The 20,862-nt window shown below is 39.4% G+C and overlaps 1 protein-coding gene and 1 long non-coding RNA gene across 3 annotated transcripts in view; one reads left to right on the top strand and one right to left on the bottom strand.

Annotated features, from left to right (window-relative positions):
- Positions 1-7,088, bottom strand: part of LOC110348413 (uncharacterized) — a 29,666-nt gene extending 22,578 nt beyond the window's left edge. Inside the window, exons 1-2 of one of the 2 annotated variants that reach the window (XR_015451958.1) lie at positions 6,835-7,088; positions 6,191-6,292 (exon numbers count right to left, since the gene is read on the bottom strand). This is a non-coding gene — a long non-coding RNA (uncharacterized LOC110348413). The remainder of the gene's footprint in view (positions 1-6,190; positions 6,293-6,834) is intronic. The other variant, XR_002393630.2, reaches the window with a different exon arrangement.
- A 52-nt stretch (positions 7,089-7,140) lies between these two features.
- On the top strand, positions 7,141-19,298 carry Bcl10 (BCL10 immune signaling adaptor). The gene is made up of 3 exons (XM_004841349.4): positions 7,141-7,463; positions 15,055-15,343; positions 17,280-19,298. Exons 1-3 carry the CDS (start codon positions 7,407-7,409, stop codon positions 17,633-17,635), a joined length of 702 nt encoding a protein of 233 aa, XP_004841406.1. The 5' UTR covers positions 7,141-7,406; the 3' UTR covers positions 17,636-19,298.
- The last annotated feature ends 1,564 nt before the right edge of the window (positions 19,299-20,862 follow it).

Genomic DNA, 20,862 nt, shown 5'->3' with positions numbered 1-20,862 from the left:
TCAAAAAAAGGAAAGAAAAGGCTCAAATCCATGCAATTAAGAATGAAAAAGGGGAAGTCACAACAGATCCAGCAGAAATCCAGAGGATCATCAATACCTACTTCGAGAACCTGTACTCTAATAAAATGGAAAACACAGAAGAAATGGACAGATTCCTAGATACATACGAATTGCCAAAGTTAAATGAAGAAGATATAGAAATTCTAAACACCCCAATTACAATGAGTGAAATTGAAAATGTAATACAAAATTTACCAACAAAGAAAAGCCCAGGTCCAGATGGCTTCACTGCTGAATTCTACAAGACATTTAAAGAAGAACTATTGCCATTACTCTTTAAACTCATCAAGGAAATTGAAAGGGAAGCAAGGCTTCCAAACTCATTCCTGGAAGCAAGTGTTACTTTGATTCCAAAACCAGGGAAAGACCCAACCCAAAAAGAGAACTACAGGCCAATCTTCCTAATGAACATAGACGCAAAAATCCTCAACAAGATACTGGCAAACAGAATACAGAGGGTCATCAAGAAGATCATACACCCTGACCAAGTCAGATTTATCCCAGGGAAGCAAGGATGGTTCAACATACGTAAATCAATAAATGTAATACACTATATTAACAGAGTCAAGGACAAAAACCATATGATCATCTCAATAGATGCAGATAAGGCATTCAACAAAATCCAACACCTATTCATGACAAAAAACCATACAAAAATTTGGAATAGAAGGTCTTTATCTCAACCTGATTAAGGCTATCTATGAAAAACCAACAGCCAACATCATACTAAATGGTCAAAAACTGAAAACTCTCACACTAAAATCAGGAACAAGACAAGGATACCCACTATCACCACTCCTGTTCAATATAGTTCTGGAAACATTAGCCACAGGAATTAGAAAATAGAAAGAAATAAAAAGAATAAAGATAGGAAAGGAAGAAGTTAAACTCTCATTATTTGCTGATGACATGATACTTTACACAGAAGACCCAACAAACTCTGCCAAAAGACTTCTAGACTTGATTGACAGATTCATTAGAGTAGCTGGATACAAGGTCAACACTCAAAAAACAATAGCCTTCTTATATACAAATAAAAAACTCACTGAGAGAGAAATTAGAGAAACAATTCCTTTTACAATAGCATCCAAAAAAATGAAATATCTAGGAATCAATCTAACAAAGGAAGCAAAAGACCTCTACACTGAAAACTATAGCACTCTGAAAAAGGAGATCAAAGAGGATATAAGAAAATGGAAAGACATCCCTTGTTCCTGGGTAGGAAGAACCAATATAGTGAAAATGGCCATACTTCCCAAACTACCATATAGATTTAATGCAATGACGATTGAAATTCCAACAATATACTTCACAGAACTAGAGAAAACAATCCAAAACTTCATTTAGAACCAGAAGAGAACTAGAATAGCAAAAGCAATTCTAAGCAACAGACATGGCAGGGGGTATCACAATCCCCAACTTGAAACTATACTACAAAGCTACTGTGATAAAAACAGCATGATACTGGCAAAGAAACAGACCTGAGGATCAGTGGAATAGATTAGAAGATGCAGAAACAACTCCAGACATACTCAGCCACCTCATCTTTGACAAAGGAGCCAACCACCCTCATTGGAGGAAAGATAGCCTATTTACTAAATGGTGTTGGAAAAACTGGATTTCACCCTGCCAAAGATTAAAACTAGACCCATACCTATCACCATGCACTAAACTAAGATTGAAGTGGATTAAAGATCTAAATATTAAGACAGAAACACTAAATCTGCTGGAAGATAAGTTAGATAGAACTGTTGAAGACATTGGCATAGGAAAAGACTTTATGAACAAAACCTCAGTAGCACGAGAACTAGCACAAAGAATCAACAAGTGGGATCTCATCTTATTAAAAAGCTTCTGTACTGCAAGAGAAACCACCAACAGAGCTAAAAGATAACCTACAATGTGGGAATAAATTTTTAGCAGCTGTACCTCAGACAAAGGACTACTATCTAGAATATATAAAGAACTGAAAAAAAATCAGACCCCCCAAATTTAAAGACTCAATTCAAAAATGGGCATCTGAAATGAACAGACATTTCTCAAAGAAGTAAAAGCAGCAAATAAGCACATGAAAAAACTTCAATAATACTGGTCATTGGAGAGATGCAGATGAAAACAATGCTGAGATTCCACCTCACACCAGAAAGAATGGCTGCTATCAAGAAATCAACCAATAACAAATGCTGGTGGGGGTGTGGGGAGAAAGGAACCCTTCTCCATTGTTGGTGGGAGTGCAGACTGGTGCAACCACTGTGGAAATCAGTATGGAGATACCCCAAAGAACTAGGCTTAGAGGTCCCATTCAACCCAGCTATCCCCTTGCTGGGTATCTTCCCAAAAGAATGAAAGAATCATACCACAGTGATATATGTGCACCCATGTTTATAGCAGCACAGTTTGTAATAGCTAAAGCTTGGAAATAGCCCAAGTGCCCATCAACTGGAAACTGGATAAAGAAGATGTGGTTTTTTTATATAAATGGAGTACTACTCAGCCATAAAGAATGAGAAACTAGAGACATTTATAACCAAATGGATGTATATTGAGGCCATACTCTTAACAACTTTTTTTTTGGTACCAGGGATCAGACTCGGGCCCTTGCACTTCCAGGGCAGGTGGCACAACCACTGAGCAAAATCCTCGACCTTTTATTTCATTTTTTTTTTTTGCAGTACCAGGGACTGAACTCAGGACCTTGCACTTGTGAGGCAGGCAGAGGTGCCACTAAGCTAAATCCCTGGCCCTTAGAGGCCATACTCGTAAGTGAAATAAATAGGACACACATGTGTAAATACCAAATAGTTTCTCTAGTGTGAGAAACTGAAAGTGTAAATAAGGATTAAAACAAAGAATAGGAAGAAAAGGTCCAAAGGGAAGTGGGAGGGGAAGGGGAAAGGGAAAGGAAAGAAGGGAAAGGAAAAATTATGAGAAAAGGAAAAAATGGAAATGATGTCTATGTAAATAGGGAAGGGAGCACAGGTAATGGGGAAAAAATAAGAACCAAGATACATCATGTTCAGGTACAAGCACCCAATGATAAATGTAAACATATTGTATACCTAACATGTACCAATAAAAGAATTTAAGCAAAAAAAAAAAAAAAAGTAGGAAGATATTTATTGATAGGAAAGCTCCTGAGGGGCAGAAGGGGTCCCGAGTGGGTAGCCAAAGACCCCACATTACAGAGAAGTTTTATAGCGTGAAACCCACGTGGGTACAACATGGGCCACAGCTATGATCATTCAATAAGGTTACAAGGACAGTCACTCAGGTAATGGTGGTCCAATTGGGAAGCGAGTCACATAGCAAGCATCCAAGGATTTTCAGTAAGGGTGGGGGTCAGGGATAACGATGTACTTTTTTTTTTGGTACCACGGATTGAACTCGGGACTCTGCTTTCGAGGCAGGCGTCCTCACCACTGAGCTAAATCCCTAGCCGAAGAAGTGGAATTATTAAGATATATAACAGGAAGGCCTCTCTTCTTAAAAAGATGTCCAATCCTCCATATAGCCTGACTCTGTCATTTAACACAGAAGGGGAAATGAGTTTGCTAATGAAGGGAATACGATAAATTAGATAGCAGGAAGAATTGGAAACTGCAAGACCTGATACAGTCTAGCTCTGTGATCAGCACATGGCATTCAGATGTGGTTGCTTTGATCCAGACAACTGGTCTTGGGAACATTGAGAATATAGCCTAAAAAGCAAAATATTAAACTTTTAGTTATTAAAAAACTCTCTGTCTCATTCAAGCCCTATTCCTTATTTTATTACTCACATCTGACCCAGAACAGACACTTATCTTTTTAGTGGACCAAATAGATAAGTAAATGAATACTGAGAAGATTGGAAGTGTCAGAAATGAAATGATGGTCAAAGATAGAGTAGTCAGATGTATAGTGAAGGGCATCAAGGAAGAGATAAGAATCAGAGATTTCTGCCAGTAATTCTTGGTTAAAAGCCATAACAGAAGCAAATGTGGCCCTATATCATTATTTGTGAAATCTTGGTAGTGATCTTGGTGTGCAAAATTCTTTACATTTAAGTGAGTGTTATGGTTTATATCTAGATGTCTGCCCAAAGCCTCATGCGTGGGGCTTTTGGGAGGTGACTGGATCATGGGGGTGTGATACTCATCAGTGGACTAGTCCACTGAGGAGTTTACAGCTACATGTTTGTAGAGCTGTACAGCTCTGTTTGTATAGCTACATGATTTGGGAACAGAAGCCTGGTGGGAGGAGGTGGGCCACTGGGGCCGTAGCCTAGAAGGTCTATTTCCCTCCCTTCTCCATCCCTCTCTCTGCTTCCTGTCGGCCATGAGCAACCCTCCATGCCATTCTGCCTTGGACTGAAACCACTACAAACTGTGAGCCAAAAGAAACCTTTTTTCCCTTAATTTTCAGGTGTCGGGTATTGTGTCTCAGTGATGAAGAAAGTAACTTAGGATAGCGGGTTTGAAATGTTTTGTTTTAAAAAGAACAGCAATCTCAAAATGGTCTGTCAAATTGGCAACTTTCAAATCCCTTGCTTTGATGGGTTCTAAACCCTCTCCTTCATCAGCAAAGATGATAGGGTTGTGGTGAAACCCTTTGTGCTAGTGTGCAAATAAACCAGCATAGCCCTTACGGACAGAGGCTGTGGAAATATGCATGAAAAGTCATAAAAATTCATTTTCTTGGGCTCTGTACTCCTGTTTCTGAGACTTTTATGTAAGGGCAGTGATAATTACAAAAGGGTGCAGAATCTGTAGGTGAAAAATCCTGTGCAAGGGAGGAGGAAAGAAAGTTCTGACAAATGTTTTTATCGATGATAAAGTAGAAATAATATCAGGTAAAATGGGGCGTGCTCACCATGCTCCTCTCCTGGTCAGGCCACCTCATCTCTGCCCGGATGGTGGGGGTAGCCTCCAGCTCCTCTCTGCCTCCGACTTCCCTCTGCAGTCCAAGCTCAGCCGTGAGCTTTCAAGATGAAATCTCCCCGCCCTCACTGCTACCACCCTGGTCTGAACTACCACCTGCCAGAGCTTGGATTACAGCAATAGCTCCCTAACTCGTCTCGTCTCCTCTCTTCCACCTTCCTGCCCCTCAGCTCACCAGTGAAAGTGCCCTTTTCCACTCATAAATCGGATCGTGTCACTCTGCCCAGAACCCTCCAGTGGCTCCCCATATGACTCAGAGCAAACCCATATGACTCAGAGCCAAGTCAAGCCGACTCTGACAGTGCACACTGGAGTTTGTCTCCTTCTTAGTCACACAGTCTGCTAACTGTGCCCTCCACTCACAGTGTTCCCTCTCCCTGTGTCTACCTGCTGCACTCCTGCACTTGCTTAAATGGGAACTCAAATCCCTCTTCTCAGTGAGGTCTTCATTGACCACCATGTTTTAAATTTTTTAACACATTACACAGCCTCATCGTACTCCTCTGCTTTATTGTATTCTCTTAGCATTTATCAGCTTCTCATATATTAAATAATTAACATTCCAAACATTTCAAATGTCTACCTCTTCTGCCCAAACATACATACACTAGAATATAAATTCCAGGAGGAAAAGGGTTTTTATTTTTGTTCTCAGTTGTTTTCCCAGGACTTAGAACAGTGTCTGGAGCATACCTGATATTCAGTAAATAGTTATTGAATGAAGAACAACAGTTAAGTAAATTGGGTTGTACCAAGACGATGAAGGATTAAACAACAACAACAAAAAATTGTACCTGTGCTATGTGTCAGTATGGGAACAGCATATGGCATAATGTTAATGTAAAAAGCAAAAGCCCTGTGCTGTGATCAAAAATACATAGGCGTGACTTTGGCAACATTATTCTTTTCTGATTCTTTTGCTTTCATTTAAATGTTGGGGTTCCCAAGTTGGTCCTGGGTTTTCTTGTCATTTTAATCTACCCTTGTAGCTTCTAATACACCCCCTTTATTTCTGGCTTATTCAGCATGTTGTTCAAAGAACCATTTTAGACCCAGCCCTCTATGTGGAGTTTATCATGGCTTTTGTACGCACCGCTATTTTTTGTTTGTTTGTTTGTTTGTTTTTAGACAGGGTCTTTCTATGTAGTCCAGGGTGGCCTTGAACTCAGTAAGTAGCCCAGGCTGGCTTTAAACTTGCATGATACTCCTACCTCAGCCTCCTGATCTCTGGGATTACAGACGTGCGCCAGGACACCAGGCCTCTGCTATTGATGAGAATACCCTTCTGGGCATAATCATCTGTTCATCAGTCTCTGCCAATAAAATGGAGAACTCTTACAACACAAGATTCCTAGATACATTAGTGAGGACTCAATGTTTGAGTAATAAAGGACAATAACGAACAAATAATAAATTGAGTATATAATGTGTCAAGTACCTCTAAGAACTTTATGCTCCCAGCAGCTCTAAGGTAAGCCTATCTTCAATATAAGATTAATAATGACAGAAAAATATACATTTATAATGAACAGTGACAGAATAGTACACAAATGTTACACTGTGCCAAAGTGGCGGGATTGTAGGTAATTTATTTTTTCGCTTATAAAATTGTAATACTATAATGATACTATGTGCGTGCATGTGTACATGTACGTGATTGTGTGTGACAAAATAATTTAAAAACTTGAGCTAGGGATTTAGCTCAGTGGCACCGCGCTTGCCTTGCAAGCGCAAGATCCTGAGTTAGATCCCTGGTACCAAAAAAAAAAAAAAAAAAAAAACTGAATAGGCAAAAACAGCAACAGGGAACTGTAGGGTAGGGTCTGGGGAAGGAGAGGACCCGGAAGGCACCTACCTACAAGCCGAGACGCGACTCACCGAAGACAGCAGTCAGCCAACACCTCGAGTGACAGCTAGGCTGAGCGGAGACGGCCCCACCCCCGGAAACGCTTCCTTATCGGAAGGCCAACCTGCTGCCTTATGCAAACTACCTGAGGGGTCGTGGCTTGAGGTGACGCCCGCTGTGGGCAGAACCACTCCGATAAGGCTCCAACTGTGGGGGCGTGGACAGGATCTCTTAGGCTGACACCGATTGGCTGCCTCAGAGATGGGGCGGACTCTTTAGGTAGACCCGCCTTGTCGGGGGCGGCGCCTGTGCCTTATCCTCTAGGAGGGGGAAGTAGCTGCTGAGCGCCGAGCTCCGCGTTGCGAGGCCGTAAGTGTTGGTTGCAGTGGACCCCAGAGGCGGAGCCGGAAGCCTTACGGCTCGACTCCCGAGCCCTCGGGTTTTCCTGGGGGCGGTCGGCTTGGCCGCGACCTTCCCCGCCTCCCCTTCTCTCAGTTACCCGAGGCCAGAGACCCCAATCAGGGCGGGGCGGCGCAGCCCCAGTCCGGCACCCGGAAGAGGCCCCATCTCCCGCCTCCGCCATGGAGCCCACCGCGCCGTCCCTCACCGAGGAGGACCTCACTGAGGTGAAGAAGGACGTGAGTAGCACTTCCTAGCCCGGGCGCCGCGGGGCGGGCGGGGACGGCGGAAACCGGAGTCGGGGGCCCCGGAGGAGCCGAAGCTCCAGGCCGTGAGGACAGCGGCGAGCCTCGCCTACTTGGTGGACAGGATCCCCCAGTGACCTGTTGATCCACTTGTAAACCACTGAACGCGGGACTTGGATTTTTAAACGTCGGCCAGGGAGTTTCTTCACCGTCACCCTCTGACCCCTTCCTCCTCTTCCCCTGCTGATTCCCCCGCCCGCCCTACGCTCTTGGAGCAGCGTTGTGGGGGCACCGCGGTTCCGCTTCAACTTTGAGTCTGAGAGCCTGGGCTGCTAGCTCAGTCTGGTGCAAAAACTGGCCCAGGTGAAGGATCCCAAGCAGAAGAGCAGATATGTGAAACTCTTGCAAAGGGGCCTGGGGAGAGCTCAGCAGCTGAAAGCAGCCCGGAATTCCCCCTAGTAAGCAGACGCCCACGTATTTAAATGGGGAGGGGTGAATACGTACAGCTGAGGATTGATTTACAGGTAAACGCTGGAAATATTCGATAACCAAATTATGCTCTTCTGCATGGATGATGCTGAACTGTACAAAGGTTAATTTTTTGTAAAGAATGGCTTTGTTGAGGTGCAGCTGGTTTGTTTTTCTTTTGCTCTTAGTTTTCCACATGAGACTTAGATGGACACCACTAAACCGCTTTATATGCATTTAAATTAAAAACAAACTCAACAGGAACACAGTACTTTTACTAAGTCATCTCTGTGAACTTCACCTGACAACAGTTTTTGAAAATTAACCTTCTTCAGACCCCTTTCTTTTCCATCCTTTGTGAAGTTTATTAAACTTTCCTCATAATTACAATTGATTCGTCGCACTAGCAGGGGGAAACTGGGTATGACTTGGAATTTGTGCCTTAGTTTCTTCATCAGAGATTTATGGAGCACTTACTACATGGAAGTAGTGTCCTTCTGCCTGGAAAGATGCAAAAAATGAAGAGCAGGCCCATCCTTTTCATTATAGTTGAGTAAAACGGATATTGTTAACTGCTATAGAATAAATTAGTGTTGTCTTATTTAAGATCCCAGTAAAACCTTGAATTTAAAAAGTTAAGCCTATTATGTTCCAGATTTTATGTCACACAGTTTTCAAATTTCCCACTTTGTCTTTACAACCTCAAAGGAAGACAAGTGTTGTTTGCGTTTTACTGCTGTTGCAATAGGACTTAAGAGATTACTAGCCTAGGAAATAAGACCTGTATACAAATACAGGTGCAAAGAGGGGCTTCCAGACCTTTGTACTTCTTGGTTCATTGATGTTATGCATCTCCATAATTTCACTTTACACTTGTATCAGAAATTCATAATCTAGAGGAGACTATAGATGAATTTCAGGAGGCCTGTGAGAAAACTACATTTTTTTAGATGTTTGTCATATTTTTCAAAATGGTTTATAACCTTAGCAAATTTAAAAATTGTGCTGGGGATGTAGCTCAGAGGTAGAACACTTGCCCAGCATGTTTCGGCTTTGGTTTCAATCCCCAGTACCACAAACAGAAGAAGAAAGTTTAAAAATTGTCCTCCACATGCCAGCATGGTGGTATATGCCTGGTAATCCAAGCACCTGGGAGGCTGAGGCAGGCAGATCGCCTTGAATGTGAGGACAACCTGGACAGCCTGAACTATGCACTGAGATCCTGTCTCAAAAAAGAAAAAAATTCTGCTCCATATATTTGAACTTCTTTCTTTCTCTACTCTAGGCCCTTATTTCCAAATATGTACTAGGAATCTAGTTTTTATATCCTGCAGAACAATTTGTGTTTTCATAAACAACTTTTCACTCATTCTTTCCTTAAATCTACTTGCTCTACCTTTATGGTCTGTCTTGGTGAATGGCATTCAGTAGTCCCCTTAAGGACAGCTTTCTGTCTGAGGTTTTCCTTTCTGTGGTTTCAGTTACCTTTAGTCAAACATAACCTGAAAATATTTAATGGAAAATTCCAGAAATTCATAAGTTTTAAATTGCACCTGGTCCTAAATAACATCCACCCCATCCATCTACCTCTCTCTCGCCAGGGTTGTCCAGTGTATCCATGCTGTATACAGACCTGCCTGTTAGTCATTTACTAGTCGTCTGGTATTGTCACAGTATCACAGTCCAAGCATATAAAGTACTGTCCAGATTTCCAGGCATCTCCTGGGGGTCCTGATACTTAGTGTGGGAGTATTGTATCACCTCCTCCTTTACTGGGAACTCCCACTTCACTATCTCCTCCTTCCTTATCTAGTGTTTACCTCCTCTTTTTGGTTGAATTTAGTTCATTTTAATAAATAGGGATTACATGGTACTGTGAAACTGACAATGTAGTTTATTTTATTTTTTTGGTAGTTTAATAGTTAAAAATTTAAAAAACTAAAATACAGCTCCTCTAAAAAAGCTCAATTTCTTATGGGGAGGAAAATAAGCATAAAATGGTAATTTTAAATCACAAAATAAGTGCAATGAATTTTATATTCATCCAAAACATTTTCTACCTGACAATAAGTGCAGGGTACACAGCATTGAACAAAACATACATGGCTCTCACCTGCTTCAAACATATAGGTCATTAGAGCTGAAAACAAACACATGCATAATTACAAATTATGATAAGTGCCATAGAGACAAGCAGGCGCTGACATAATAACTGAAAATCTACTTGAGAAGGTACAGTTTGGTTACATTTATTTACACCTTTTTGGGGGGGGAGGTAGCGGGGATCAAACTCGGGACCTTGTGCTTTTGAGGCAGGCGCTGGAACCACTAAGCTAAATACCTGGCTCCTGGTTACATTTAAACTGCTTCCTGAAGAGTAAGACAGAACTGGGGGAAGAGCATTCAAGTAGACTAGAATTTGCTCTGGACCTAAAACAGGCAAGACCTTGGTGACCTGAACATATTGAAAGAATGCAGGAGGTAGCCTCCATTGCGTTAGGGAGGTAGCCCAGAGTTGATTCATGGAGAGCCTCAGTTTTTCTCTAAAGTAGGGACTTACTGAAAAATTGTGTAGTTTTCAAAGATCCCTCTGGCTATTTTATGGGCTGAAGAGAAAGAGTAGGGAAAGCAGTGAAGAGACTCTTGGAATTTATATTGGTGAAAGATGATGGTGTCTGCAGAGTGAAGGCAGTGGATAAAAGTGATAGGACTTGATGACAGTAATGTGGGAGTTGAGGGAGACAGTGGAATCAGATTAATAAGCAGGAATGTTGATTAAATACACCTAGTTTGAAGATGGGAAGAAAAATCTGAGCTAGAAATGTGTGAGCTGGCTGTGGTGGTGCCTGCCGGTAATCCCAGCACCTGGGGAAGCTGAAGCAGGATGATCGCAAGTTCAAGGCTTGCCTGGGCAATGAAACAGCCTAGTGAGAGCCTGTCTCCAAAAAGTTTTTTCTTTTTCTTTAAAAGGACTGGAGATGTGGCTTAGTGTGAAGGTCCTGAGTTCAATCCTACTACTAAAAAAAGAAAAAGGAAAATAAACTACAATATGATACTGAATTATTTCACCTACAAAGTTAAGACTCTTTAAAGAGAAGCGTTTTAAAACATGAACAGTTATAGCCACAGGGGCTAGAAGAGAGTTAGGAAAGTATGGTATTCATATAAGATAAAAGAGCAATTGAGCCGGGGATTTAGCTCTGGTTCTGCTACCTGCCTCTCAAGTGCAAGGACCCGAGTTCGATTCCCAGTACCAAAAAAAAAAAGAAAAGATAAAAGAGTGATTGAAGTAGGAATTGGTCAGCTGTGTCTATGCTCCTAAGTCAAATAGGATGAAGATGACACACATCTCCTATTTGACAATCAGGAGACCGCTGGTGACTTGAAGAAGAGTAGAAGGAAAGAATGAGGATGAATTGGCCAATGAAGTGAAACAAGTGGAGGGCCGGGGATTTAGCTCAGTGGTTCCGGCACCTGCCACGCAAGCGCAAGGTCCCAAGTTCGATCCCCGGTACCAAAAACAAGTGGAGAGCTGGATATAGAAAGATAAAATCTATTCACTGGGTGCAACAAGGACAGAGAGAGGGTTACCTACCTCTCCCCTGGGGAGTTAAGGTAAGGCTTTTTAAAAGAAATGACCATTAACTGGAGACTGGATAAAGAAGATGTGGTTTTTTTATAAAATGGAGTACTCCTCAGCCATAAAGAATGACAAACTAGAGACATTTATAGCTAAATGGATGCACATCAAGGCCATACTCTTAAGTAAAATAAATAGGACACACATGTAAATACTGAATAGTTTCTCTGGTGTGAAAAACTAAAACTGTAAATAAGGATCAAAATGTATAATTGATAATGTGAAATAGAAAGGAAAGGTCGAAAGGAGTAAGGGAAGTGGGAGGAGTAGGGGAAAGGAAAGAAGGGAAAAGAAAAAAATGGAAACAAAGTCTTTGTAAATAGGGACGGGTGGCTGGGGATTTAGCTCAGTGGTTCCGGCACCTGCCTCACAAGCGCAGGGTTCCGAGTTCGATATCTGGTACCAAAAAAAAATTGGCTAGGGATTTAGTTCAGTGGTTCCACCGCCTGCCTTGCAGGCACAAGGACCCAAGTTCGATCCCAGTACCAAAAACAAACAGACAAATAGGGAAGGGTGAAGGGGGTGAAGGGAGGGCAGTGGAATGGGGAAAAAATAAGAACCAAGATACATCATGTAAAGGTTCACAATCCCAATGATGAATGTAACTGTATTGTATACCTAAAATGTACCAATAAAGTTAATGGGAAAAAAGAAAAAGAAATGACCACTGACCTGAATCTTAAAGAATGAATAGGGGCTTAGCTTGAGAAAAGAAGGTAAGACAGGTAACAACATAAACAAATGTAGAATGACAGAGAGCAGTTTGAGGTGGAGTAAAGTTGCAGGATAAAGGCAGTGATAAGCTGGAGAGGTGAGGAGGAACCATATTACCAAGAATCTTGTTTACCATAATCAAATAGTCAGGTTTTTGAGGCATTTCTGTATATCAGACTGTACCAAAGCCTTTATAAAAGCCATCTCACTTTTAATTACTAGATGTCCTGTGAGTTAAGTTTTCATCCTTTTATTGATAAGGAACCTGAAGCTTACAGTGCTTAAATAACTTGCCCCAGCTGTCACAGGAGTATGTGACAGAATCAGGCTTTGAAGTGAGGTTGATGTAATTCCAGAGCCACATTCTTAACTTCTCCACTATTCTGCCATGGTTGAGGAACTTTATCCTTTAAGTATTAGCAGAAAACAATTTGAATTTTTTTAAAAAGTAAATGTAACCTCAACAGTAGTAGAATTTATATAACACTTCAGATTTCTGTTTTTCTTGAAAATTGAAAGACTTATTGGATTGTGTAAAGGAGAAATTTGAGAAAAAGGAAGTAGGAAGTATAGCTAGCTAGGTTTGTGCTGTTATTCCATGCAGAATTTGATAAGTACCTGAATTAGTGCAGTACTAACAGTATAGATGAAGTAAAGGGGCAGATTGTGTGTGTGTGTGTGTGCGCGCACGCGCACATGCAAGTCTCTCTGTCTGTCTCTACTTATATGTAATAGGACAAATAGACCAGGAGCCCTTTGCATACACAGTTCAAATCTTTGGGATGTGTAAATGGAGAAAATCTTGATCATAAACATAAACTTGGGAATCAGTAAATAGTAAACAGTAAATAGGTGGTAGTATGACCATAAATAAGGTTTTTAAAAATATAATCATACCATCCCCACAGCTTAAAGTCATACAGTCAGCAGATCTTATGTAAGATCGTTGCAGCAATCTTCTAATTGATCTCCTTTAACAATAACTTTGGCTCCCCCAGTCCTCAAAATTTTCTTACTGCCTCATGTTTGTACACATTTGATGACTTCCTTTTAACTACAGGGAAATGCATGTTCCTCAACATGTTGTAAAAAGCCTTTCATGACGGTCAGGCGTGATGGCATAGGCCTGTAATCTGAACACTCCTGAAATGGGAGGTTTAGGCAGGATAGTCACTGCAAGTTCAAGGCCAGCCTGAACTACATAGGAAGACCCTGTCTCAAAAAAAGCAAAAAAAAAAAAAAAAAAAAGTCTTTCATGATGTAACCCCAGTTTCCTCCCCAGCTTCATTCCTAACCACCCTCACATGTATCCTGCATTCCAACTACCCCAGACTCCTCAGTGTTTCCCCACTGCACCTTCATCCCTTTGGCTCAGACTAACCTCTGGAAATTTCCTAGGTCCTAGCGATAGAATTAGTTGCTCTCTCTGTGCTTCCCCAGTGTTTGATCTACAGGGCTTGTAACTATTGGCTTGCATGTGATGTGTGTTCCCCAAACAGACCAAGGAGTCCTTTGCATCCACAATTCAAATCGTGTTCATCTTTGAACACTCAGTGCTTAGCATTTGACTTACTAGGAATTCAGAGATGTAAAATATTTGTTGTGTATGTAAATGCATGTGGGATTTCAGTGGACTGAGAACTACAGGAAGGCTTCACTTAGATGACATCTGCCATCGTATACCAGGGTGCTCCTAAGATATTCCATTGCCTTTATTATTATAGGCAATCACTGTAAATGTGAGTCAAACTGATCACCTACTGTGCACCAGGTGCTTTTTACTTTACATACATTATTTATTCCTCATAACTGAGCAAACAGCCACCGAGGAGTTAAAGAATGTACCTAAGATCACATATCTAGTAAATAGAGAAGCTAAAATACAATTGCTGACATCACATTATCAATGCCATTTATTAAGACCAATGTGGACCTGATTTAAACATTATATAATGTGTGCATGTATCAAAATATTACATGATACCTCATTAATATATAGTTTTAATCTATCAGTTAAAACAAAAATACACATAAATAAAAGACCAATATGGATTTTATGCTAATTAAGCACCCTTAGGCACTTCTCAGGTCTAAGCTTATTTTCTGTGATCTTTTTCTTAGTTTTCTTTTTTTTTCAGCACTCACTATTCCTTTAGGTTTCTCTCCCCACATACCCATCCATCTCTCTTCCACCAAGACTGACTCAGTGAGGTATAGTCTTTCTAAATGACCTCAAAGACAGATAGATCATGTGCCCTTTTAGTTTAGATGTTTTATTTTTAATGATTTGACTCTGGGGAAATGGAATGATTAATAACAAACATGAAGCAGGTATAAATTGTGAGACTTCACACTGATTTATCCTCCCTGGTTCTGTCTAATTCTGAATTTCCTTGTTTAAATGATAACTAAAATGTATATTAGTATTTCTTCTTCTCTTTACCCCGAAGGTGACCCTCAGCAGGGTCCCTTTTTCAAGGACACAGACTCTCCATTTGCCAGGTTCCCCCTGATAATAGCCTAGTCTTGATTTTCAGGTGTGAAGGTGAGAAAAGAACAGGGCAGAAACTAAGGAATGTGTGGGACCTGCCTCTGTTTACTTGGATTTTCATCTTAATTAGCTTGCATTTAAAAGGCTGAGACTCCTGACATCAGAACATTGCCTCATACCAGTTAAGAGTCCTAACTAATAACCAGTCACCTGTGTGATGCTCTTAAGCATTGCAAAATACATTGAAACATATTTTATTTTATGTCTTTTAGGCTTTAGAAAATTTGCGTGTTTACCTGTGTGAGAAACTCATAGCTGAGAGACATTTTGATCATCTACGTGCAAAAAAAATACTCAGTAGAGAAGACACTGAAGAAATTTCTTGCCGAACATCAAGTAGAAAAAGGGCTGGAAAATTGTTAGACTACTTACAAGAAAACCCTAAAGGACTAGACACCCTCGTTGAATCTATTAGGCGAGAAAAAACACAGAACTTCCTAATACAGAAGATTACAGATGAAGTGCTGAAACTTAGAAATATAAAACTAGAGTATCTGAAAGGTAAGATACCTCAGGTATCAAGGAATTAATTGCTTCTTAAAACTTGCCAAAGCAAAACAAAATCAGAAATCAATCACTTTGCTTTCAGAAAGTTTAAGCTTCAGAATTACTTTTGAGTTACATTTTTTACCATATATAATAGCATTGTATTTCAAAGTGAAATATTACTCAATATCCTATATTGGCATTCACCTAACAATACTATCTATAGACAGCTTCCTATAGTGAAATCCCAGTATATACAAGGGTTCACTTACAAAATCAGAGTGTTAAATTAATTTATTTAAAAGTAACCTCTGTAAATACTATATATCCCATATTAAGAGTATACTCATGACATATTTCAGTAAGTCCAACTGATATTTTTTCTTCCACCCCTTGATTACAAGATGAAGTGGTTGCATAGGTACACATGACTTTCAAACACCAGAATCCAACTCAGTCTGGCAAGATGTGAGTGGCATGGGAATCGAGACTTACTAAAGGCATAGCAAGTTTACCTCTGTCCTTTCGCCCTCACTCCAGAGCACAGGCTCAGTGACAGAATGCTGTGTAGAGTCGCCTGCACCATTGAGACCTCCAACCCCTCTGTTTCTGTCTCTCCAGAGCACTCATAAATTAAGTGTGCATGGATAGGGCTCTGCACCAGCTTTCTTGACGTTGGAGACAGAGAAAGAGTAATTTGAGCTCTGCCCTTAAGGAACTCATAGTCTGCAAGTCCTTGTTGGGACACACTGGAAGTTTCCCCTCATAAAGCATACATGAGGAAAAAAACTTCTCTAGCTTTGGACAGAATTGTTGAATATATTGTAAAATTGAAAAACTAGCAGGGAAAATGACATGTAAATGTACTTTACAGGGCCGGGGATTTAGCTCAGTGGTTCTGGCGCCTGCCTCACAAGCGCAAGGTCCTGAGTTCGATCCCCGGTACCAAAAAAAAATTAAAATAAGTAAGTAAATAAATAAATGTACTTTACAGACTTTACAGGCGTTGCCCAAAATTTGTCAAGTCAGGAGTTTCTGTGCCTCTAGACAGACTCTATTTACCAAGTCTAACAGATAAATTTGTGTTCGTTCTTTTAATCTTGAGGCTAACTATTGACTATAGCCTTCGGATACAATAAAATTATTTGATGGGAAAGACCACTGTTGTGTAAGTAAACTTTTTCTATTTCACTGTAGTCCTCACTTTTCTCCAGAGTGGTCCTGTGGCATGAGGCATGGCTTACCTGTTCTGTCCCTCTGTTTTCTCATCTCTAATAGTAATAGAGACTCTGTCAGATGAACACTTAAATCCCTTTGATTTCTAACACTGTGTGATTCAAGAATCATAATTGCCATGGACTGACTCGGAATTTCAGCATATGCCTTGCTAAGCAATTGCTGTACTACTAAACTACACCCCCAGCCCTTGTTTTATTTGGAGAGCAAGTCTCACTAAGTTGCCCAGACTAGCCTCCCACTTGGCATCTTCCTGCCTCAGCCTCCCCGGGATTACAGGCATGCGCCACTGTATGTACCTGTCTTAAGTTTTGTTTTTATCAGCTAATGTTGTTTGTGTAAAATACTAAAGAATATTTATTGGGGCTGGGGATTTAGCTCAGTGGTTTCACCACCTGCTGCACAAGCACAAGGACCCAAGTTCAACCCCTGGTACCAAAAAAAAAAGAATATTTATTAATTGTAGAAGCAATTAATCTTATGAAAATTTTTGTTACATATGTAAGTATACATTAAATGTGAATTATAGCATGTCATTTAGCTTTCATAAATTTTTTATCTTAACACATGGTAGGAAAAGCAAATGAGATTTGAAATTGATTATGATAGAATTTATAAACTGGGATTCATGTTCTGGTTGTTAGACAACTAGCTTAAAGTTCGGAGAGTAGACTCCGTTTATTTTTTCATTTATGTCTGAATACTTTTGTTGTAGGACTGAAATGTAGCAGCTGTGAGCCTTTCCCAGATGGAGCCACAAACAACCTTTCCAGATCTAATTCGAACGAGAGCAATTTCTCTGAAAAACTGAGAGCATCCACAGTCATGTACCACCCAGAAGGAGAGTCCAGTACGGCTCCCTTTTTTTCTCCTGTTTCTTCTCTGAATTTGCCTGTCTTGGAAGTAGGCAGAACTGAGAATACTGTCTTCTCCTCGAGCTCGCTCCCGAGACCTGGGGACCCTGGGGCTCCTCCTTTGCCACCAGAGCTGCAGTTAGAAGAAGCAGGAACTTGTGGGAGCTCGAGTGAGATGTTTCTTCCCTTAAGATCACGTGCTCTTTCACCGCAGTGACACTTAAATTGTCTTTGAATTTTTTCATAGTGACAAAAAATGTTTTAAATGATATGAATCTTTTTATAAAACCACTATAATGATTTACTTACATTTGATATGTCTTTTAAAAAACTGTAAGCATACTTTGTAAATAGAATATTTTAGATTAAAAGAAACATACTTTTAGGATAGCTAAATGTGAATCATGTTGGTCTTGTATTTTTCAGTATTTTCTTTTTTGTGAGTTTTTCCTTCTCGGTGTTTTAGTACTTTCAAGTTTTTATGTTATAACATTAATTTTAATCGGGATCATTTCTCTGTTTGGGAATAAACTTTTAGGCAGGAAGTAATGTTTCTCAGAGCTTTGGTACTAAAAATGTTCAGAGTCTAACAGTCTTTTCCAACCATTTAGCAGTAAATTTTCAGCATTAAGCTGTTCCTATTTGGTAATAAAGCCAGCCATAAATGGGAAAACTGACTGTATACTGAAAAGAATCTCTTTCCCACTCAGTTGGTTTTACCAGTCACTTTCTGATTCTGGAGGAACATATGATGGAGTTTGAGCCCCCTAAGATCTTTTTACCAAAATTCATTCCGTATTAACCTTACTAATTGATACTAGTTTCTCTGGATTTTTCAGTCTTTATCATTTTCATTCCTAAAGAAAAATATCACAGTGGAAGCCTCAAGTATTACATGTAATTTGATGAGATTTTTAAAAAGACTTTTCTCTGTACTTTTCATTGTCTTTTAATGAGTTTTACTGTACAGTTAAAATAACTAGATCTGGAGTGTATGTGTGTCATTTTTGCTTTTTAATACTATTCTAATCGAGCAGACTATTAGCTAGATTTATCCTTTTGTTGTATAACGAAATTTGACTAATTTTACACATTTTTAAATCTTATACTCTCATTGTTCTCATTTAAATTATAACTCAACCTGTTTCCTGAGATCCATCTCCTAACATTTCTATTACTAAAAAAACTTATAACTCCAAGTTTTCTATTAACAATAAAAGTTTGTTAATATAGTGCTATGTTTTAGAGCTTCAGATTTTTCAATTGGAAATGTCTAAAACACTTTTTAAAATATATGACAGTTTTTTATAGAAAACATTCCTTCAAAGTGTGAGAAAGCCAGGCATGATAACACACCCATAATCTCAGCATGCTGGGAGGCAGAGGCAGGAGAGTCACAAGTGTGAGCCCAGCCTCGGCAACTTAACAACTTAGCAAGACCTTGTCTCAAAAAATTTAAAAAAGGGCTGGGAATTTAGCTCAGTGTGAAGGGCCTTGGTTCAGTCCCCAATACTGTAAGTAAAAGTTGTAAGACATTTCTGCATAGACTGATGAATTTGTCAATCATGAAAATTGACACATTGGCTTTAAAAAGATTTTTAAAGACTAGATAATATTTGTTGTATAAACATTTTCAAAAAATTACGGAGAAAGATGTTTCACCTCCAGCACATACCATAGGGGGATCGTGGCTCTGTATTTAAAGAAATCGCTTTAAAGGAGTAGACTTAATTTTGTTAATTAAAATTTGATGTGTAGATACCTCTTGTAAAATTTTAAATAGGATTTACTCAGAATCAAAGATCATAACATATATTAATGGCATTTACAAGTGAGTCAACACTACATAACTAGACAATAAAATTAAAGTTTTAATACAATTAGTTTCTGGAGTTTTGAATTCTATAAATACATTTTCCCTCTTCAAATAAAGATATAACCATTGCAAACATGTATAAATTAGAATGATAGATTGACATGAATAAGATGCAATTTGTTACTAGGTTGATTAATGTAGCATCAAGAAAGCTACTTTTCTAGATACCATATTATCACAATATAAACATTTTATTGCTGTTTTAAAAATTAATACTTTGAGGGCCAGGGATTTAGCTCAGTGGCACTGCGCCTGCCTTGCAAGCAAGAGGTCCTGAGTTCTATCCCTGGTACTGCCAAAAAAATTAATACTTTGATATTTGATGCTTTCTTAGATTTGCATAAAAATTGAGCAAAAAGAATTTTCAGTTACCTCTTGCCCAGTTTTTCATATTAACATCTTGCATTGAAGTTGTGTATTTGTTACACTGATGAACTAATATTGATACATTATTCCAATTTTGATATATTATTAACCAAATTCCATAGTTGACATTAGAGTTCACACTGTTTTGCAGTTCTGTAAATTTTTAGAAATGCATAATGCCATATAGATATATAGATATATAGATATATATGCACCATTACAGTATTTTACAGAAGGGTCTTACTGCCTTCAGTGTCCCCTGTACTCTACCTGTTCACCCTACTTGTCCTCATAACCCCCTCCCAACACACTGGCAAACACTAATTTTTTTCTTTTTTTGGATTTATTTCTGTCACTAATCTTTTTCTTATCTGTATACTTTTATCTTTTCCAGAATGTTAGATAGGTGGACTCCTACAGTAAGCAGCCTTTCAGACTGGCTTCTTTCACTTAGCAGTAAGCTTCCTCTGGGTCTTTTGGTAATGAGTACACCCTTGAGGATGAAATTCATCTTTGCCTAGCCTGTTACCTTAAAACAAGGACAAACACTGACAAAATAGGGGCAGGCCAATATGACCACAGCTATTTTTTTAAATCTTTGGAATTTTTAAATTTTTGTTGGGGTGTTTATTTTGATAAACAATTTTTTGTTTTAAGTCCAGTATCTTTTTGTGCTAGTGATTTTTATCTTTTAGTTGAGAGATTTTGTCATCTCTGCATCGTGATGCTATTCTCATCTGTCAGTCGTGGTAAACCCATGGCATGTGCCTCAACAGCCTGTTTGTATCATTGAAAACTTTAAAGGTTCGCCATCACTGTCCTATATTTTCTTCTAGAAATTCAGTTGTTTTCCTTTCCCATTTAGCTCTTTGACCCATTTCAAAGTAATTGTGTAAGATGTCAAGCAGAAAACTCATAGCTACTTTGTGTAATCAGTGTAAAAGGAACAGGAAGTTTCAGGCTCCAGCCTCATCTTGTGTCACAGGATAAACATGTACACTGTTGACTTTTGAAAAAAGCCCAGAAGCAAATTGATCCACAGTTGTTAAGTGTAATTTTATTAGGGCTGTCTGAAGGGAGAACTGAGTTGAAGTACTGATAATACACAGGTAACTTGAGCGCTGTCCCCAAAATCCTCACCCAAAATTTGCCATATTACTCAATTATCAGAAATTCCCTTTTATTACAGTGGTTTCCAAACT

Source organism: Heterocephalus glaber, unplaced genomic scaffold (assembly GCF_053883595.1).
Source record: "Heterocephalus glaber isolate CG9 unplaced genomic scaffold, H.glaber_assembly_v1.0 deba00001442, whole genome shotgun sequence".
Taxonomy (NCBI): domain Eukaryota; kingdom Metazoa; phylum Chordata; class Mammalia; order Rodentia; family Bathyergidae; genus Heterocephalus; species Heterocephalus glaber.
The sequence above is the reverse complement of the archived record's forward strand: the minus strand, read 5'-3'. Positions and strand labels throughout refer to the sequence as shown.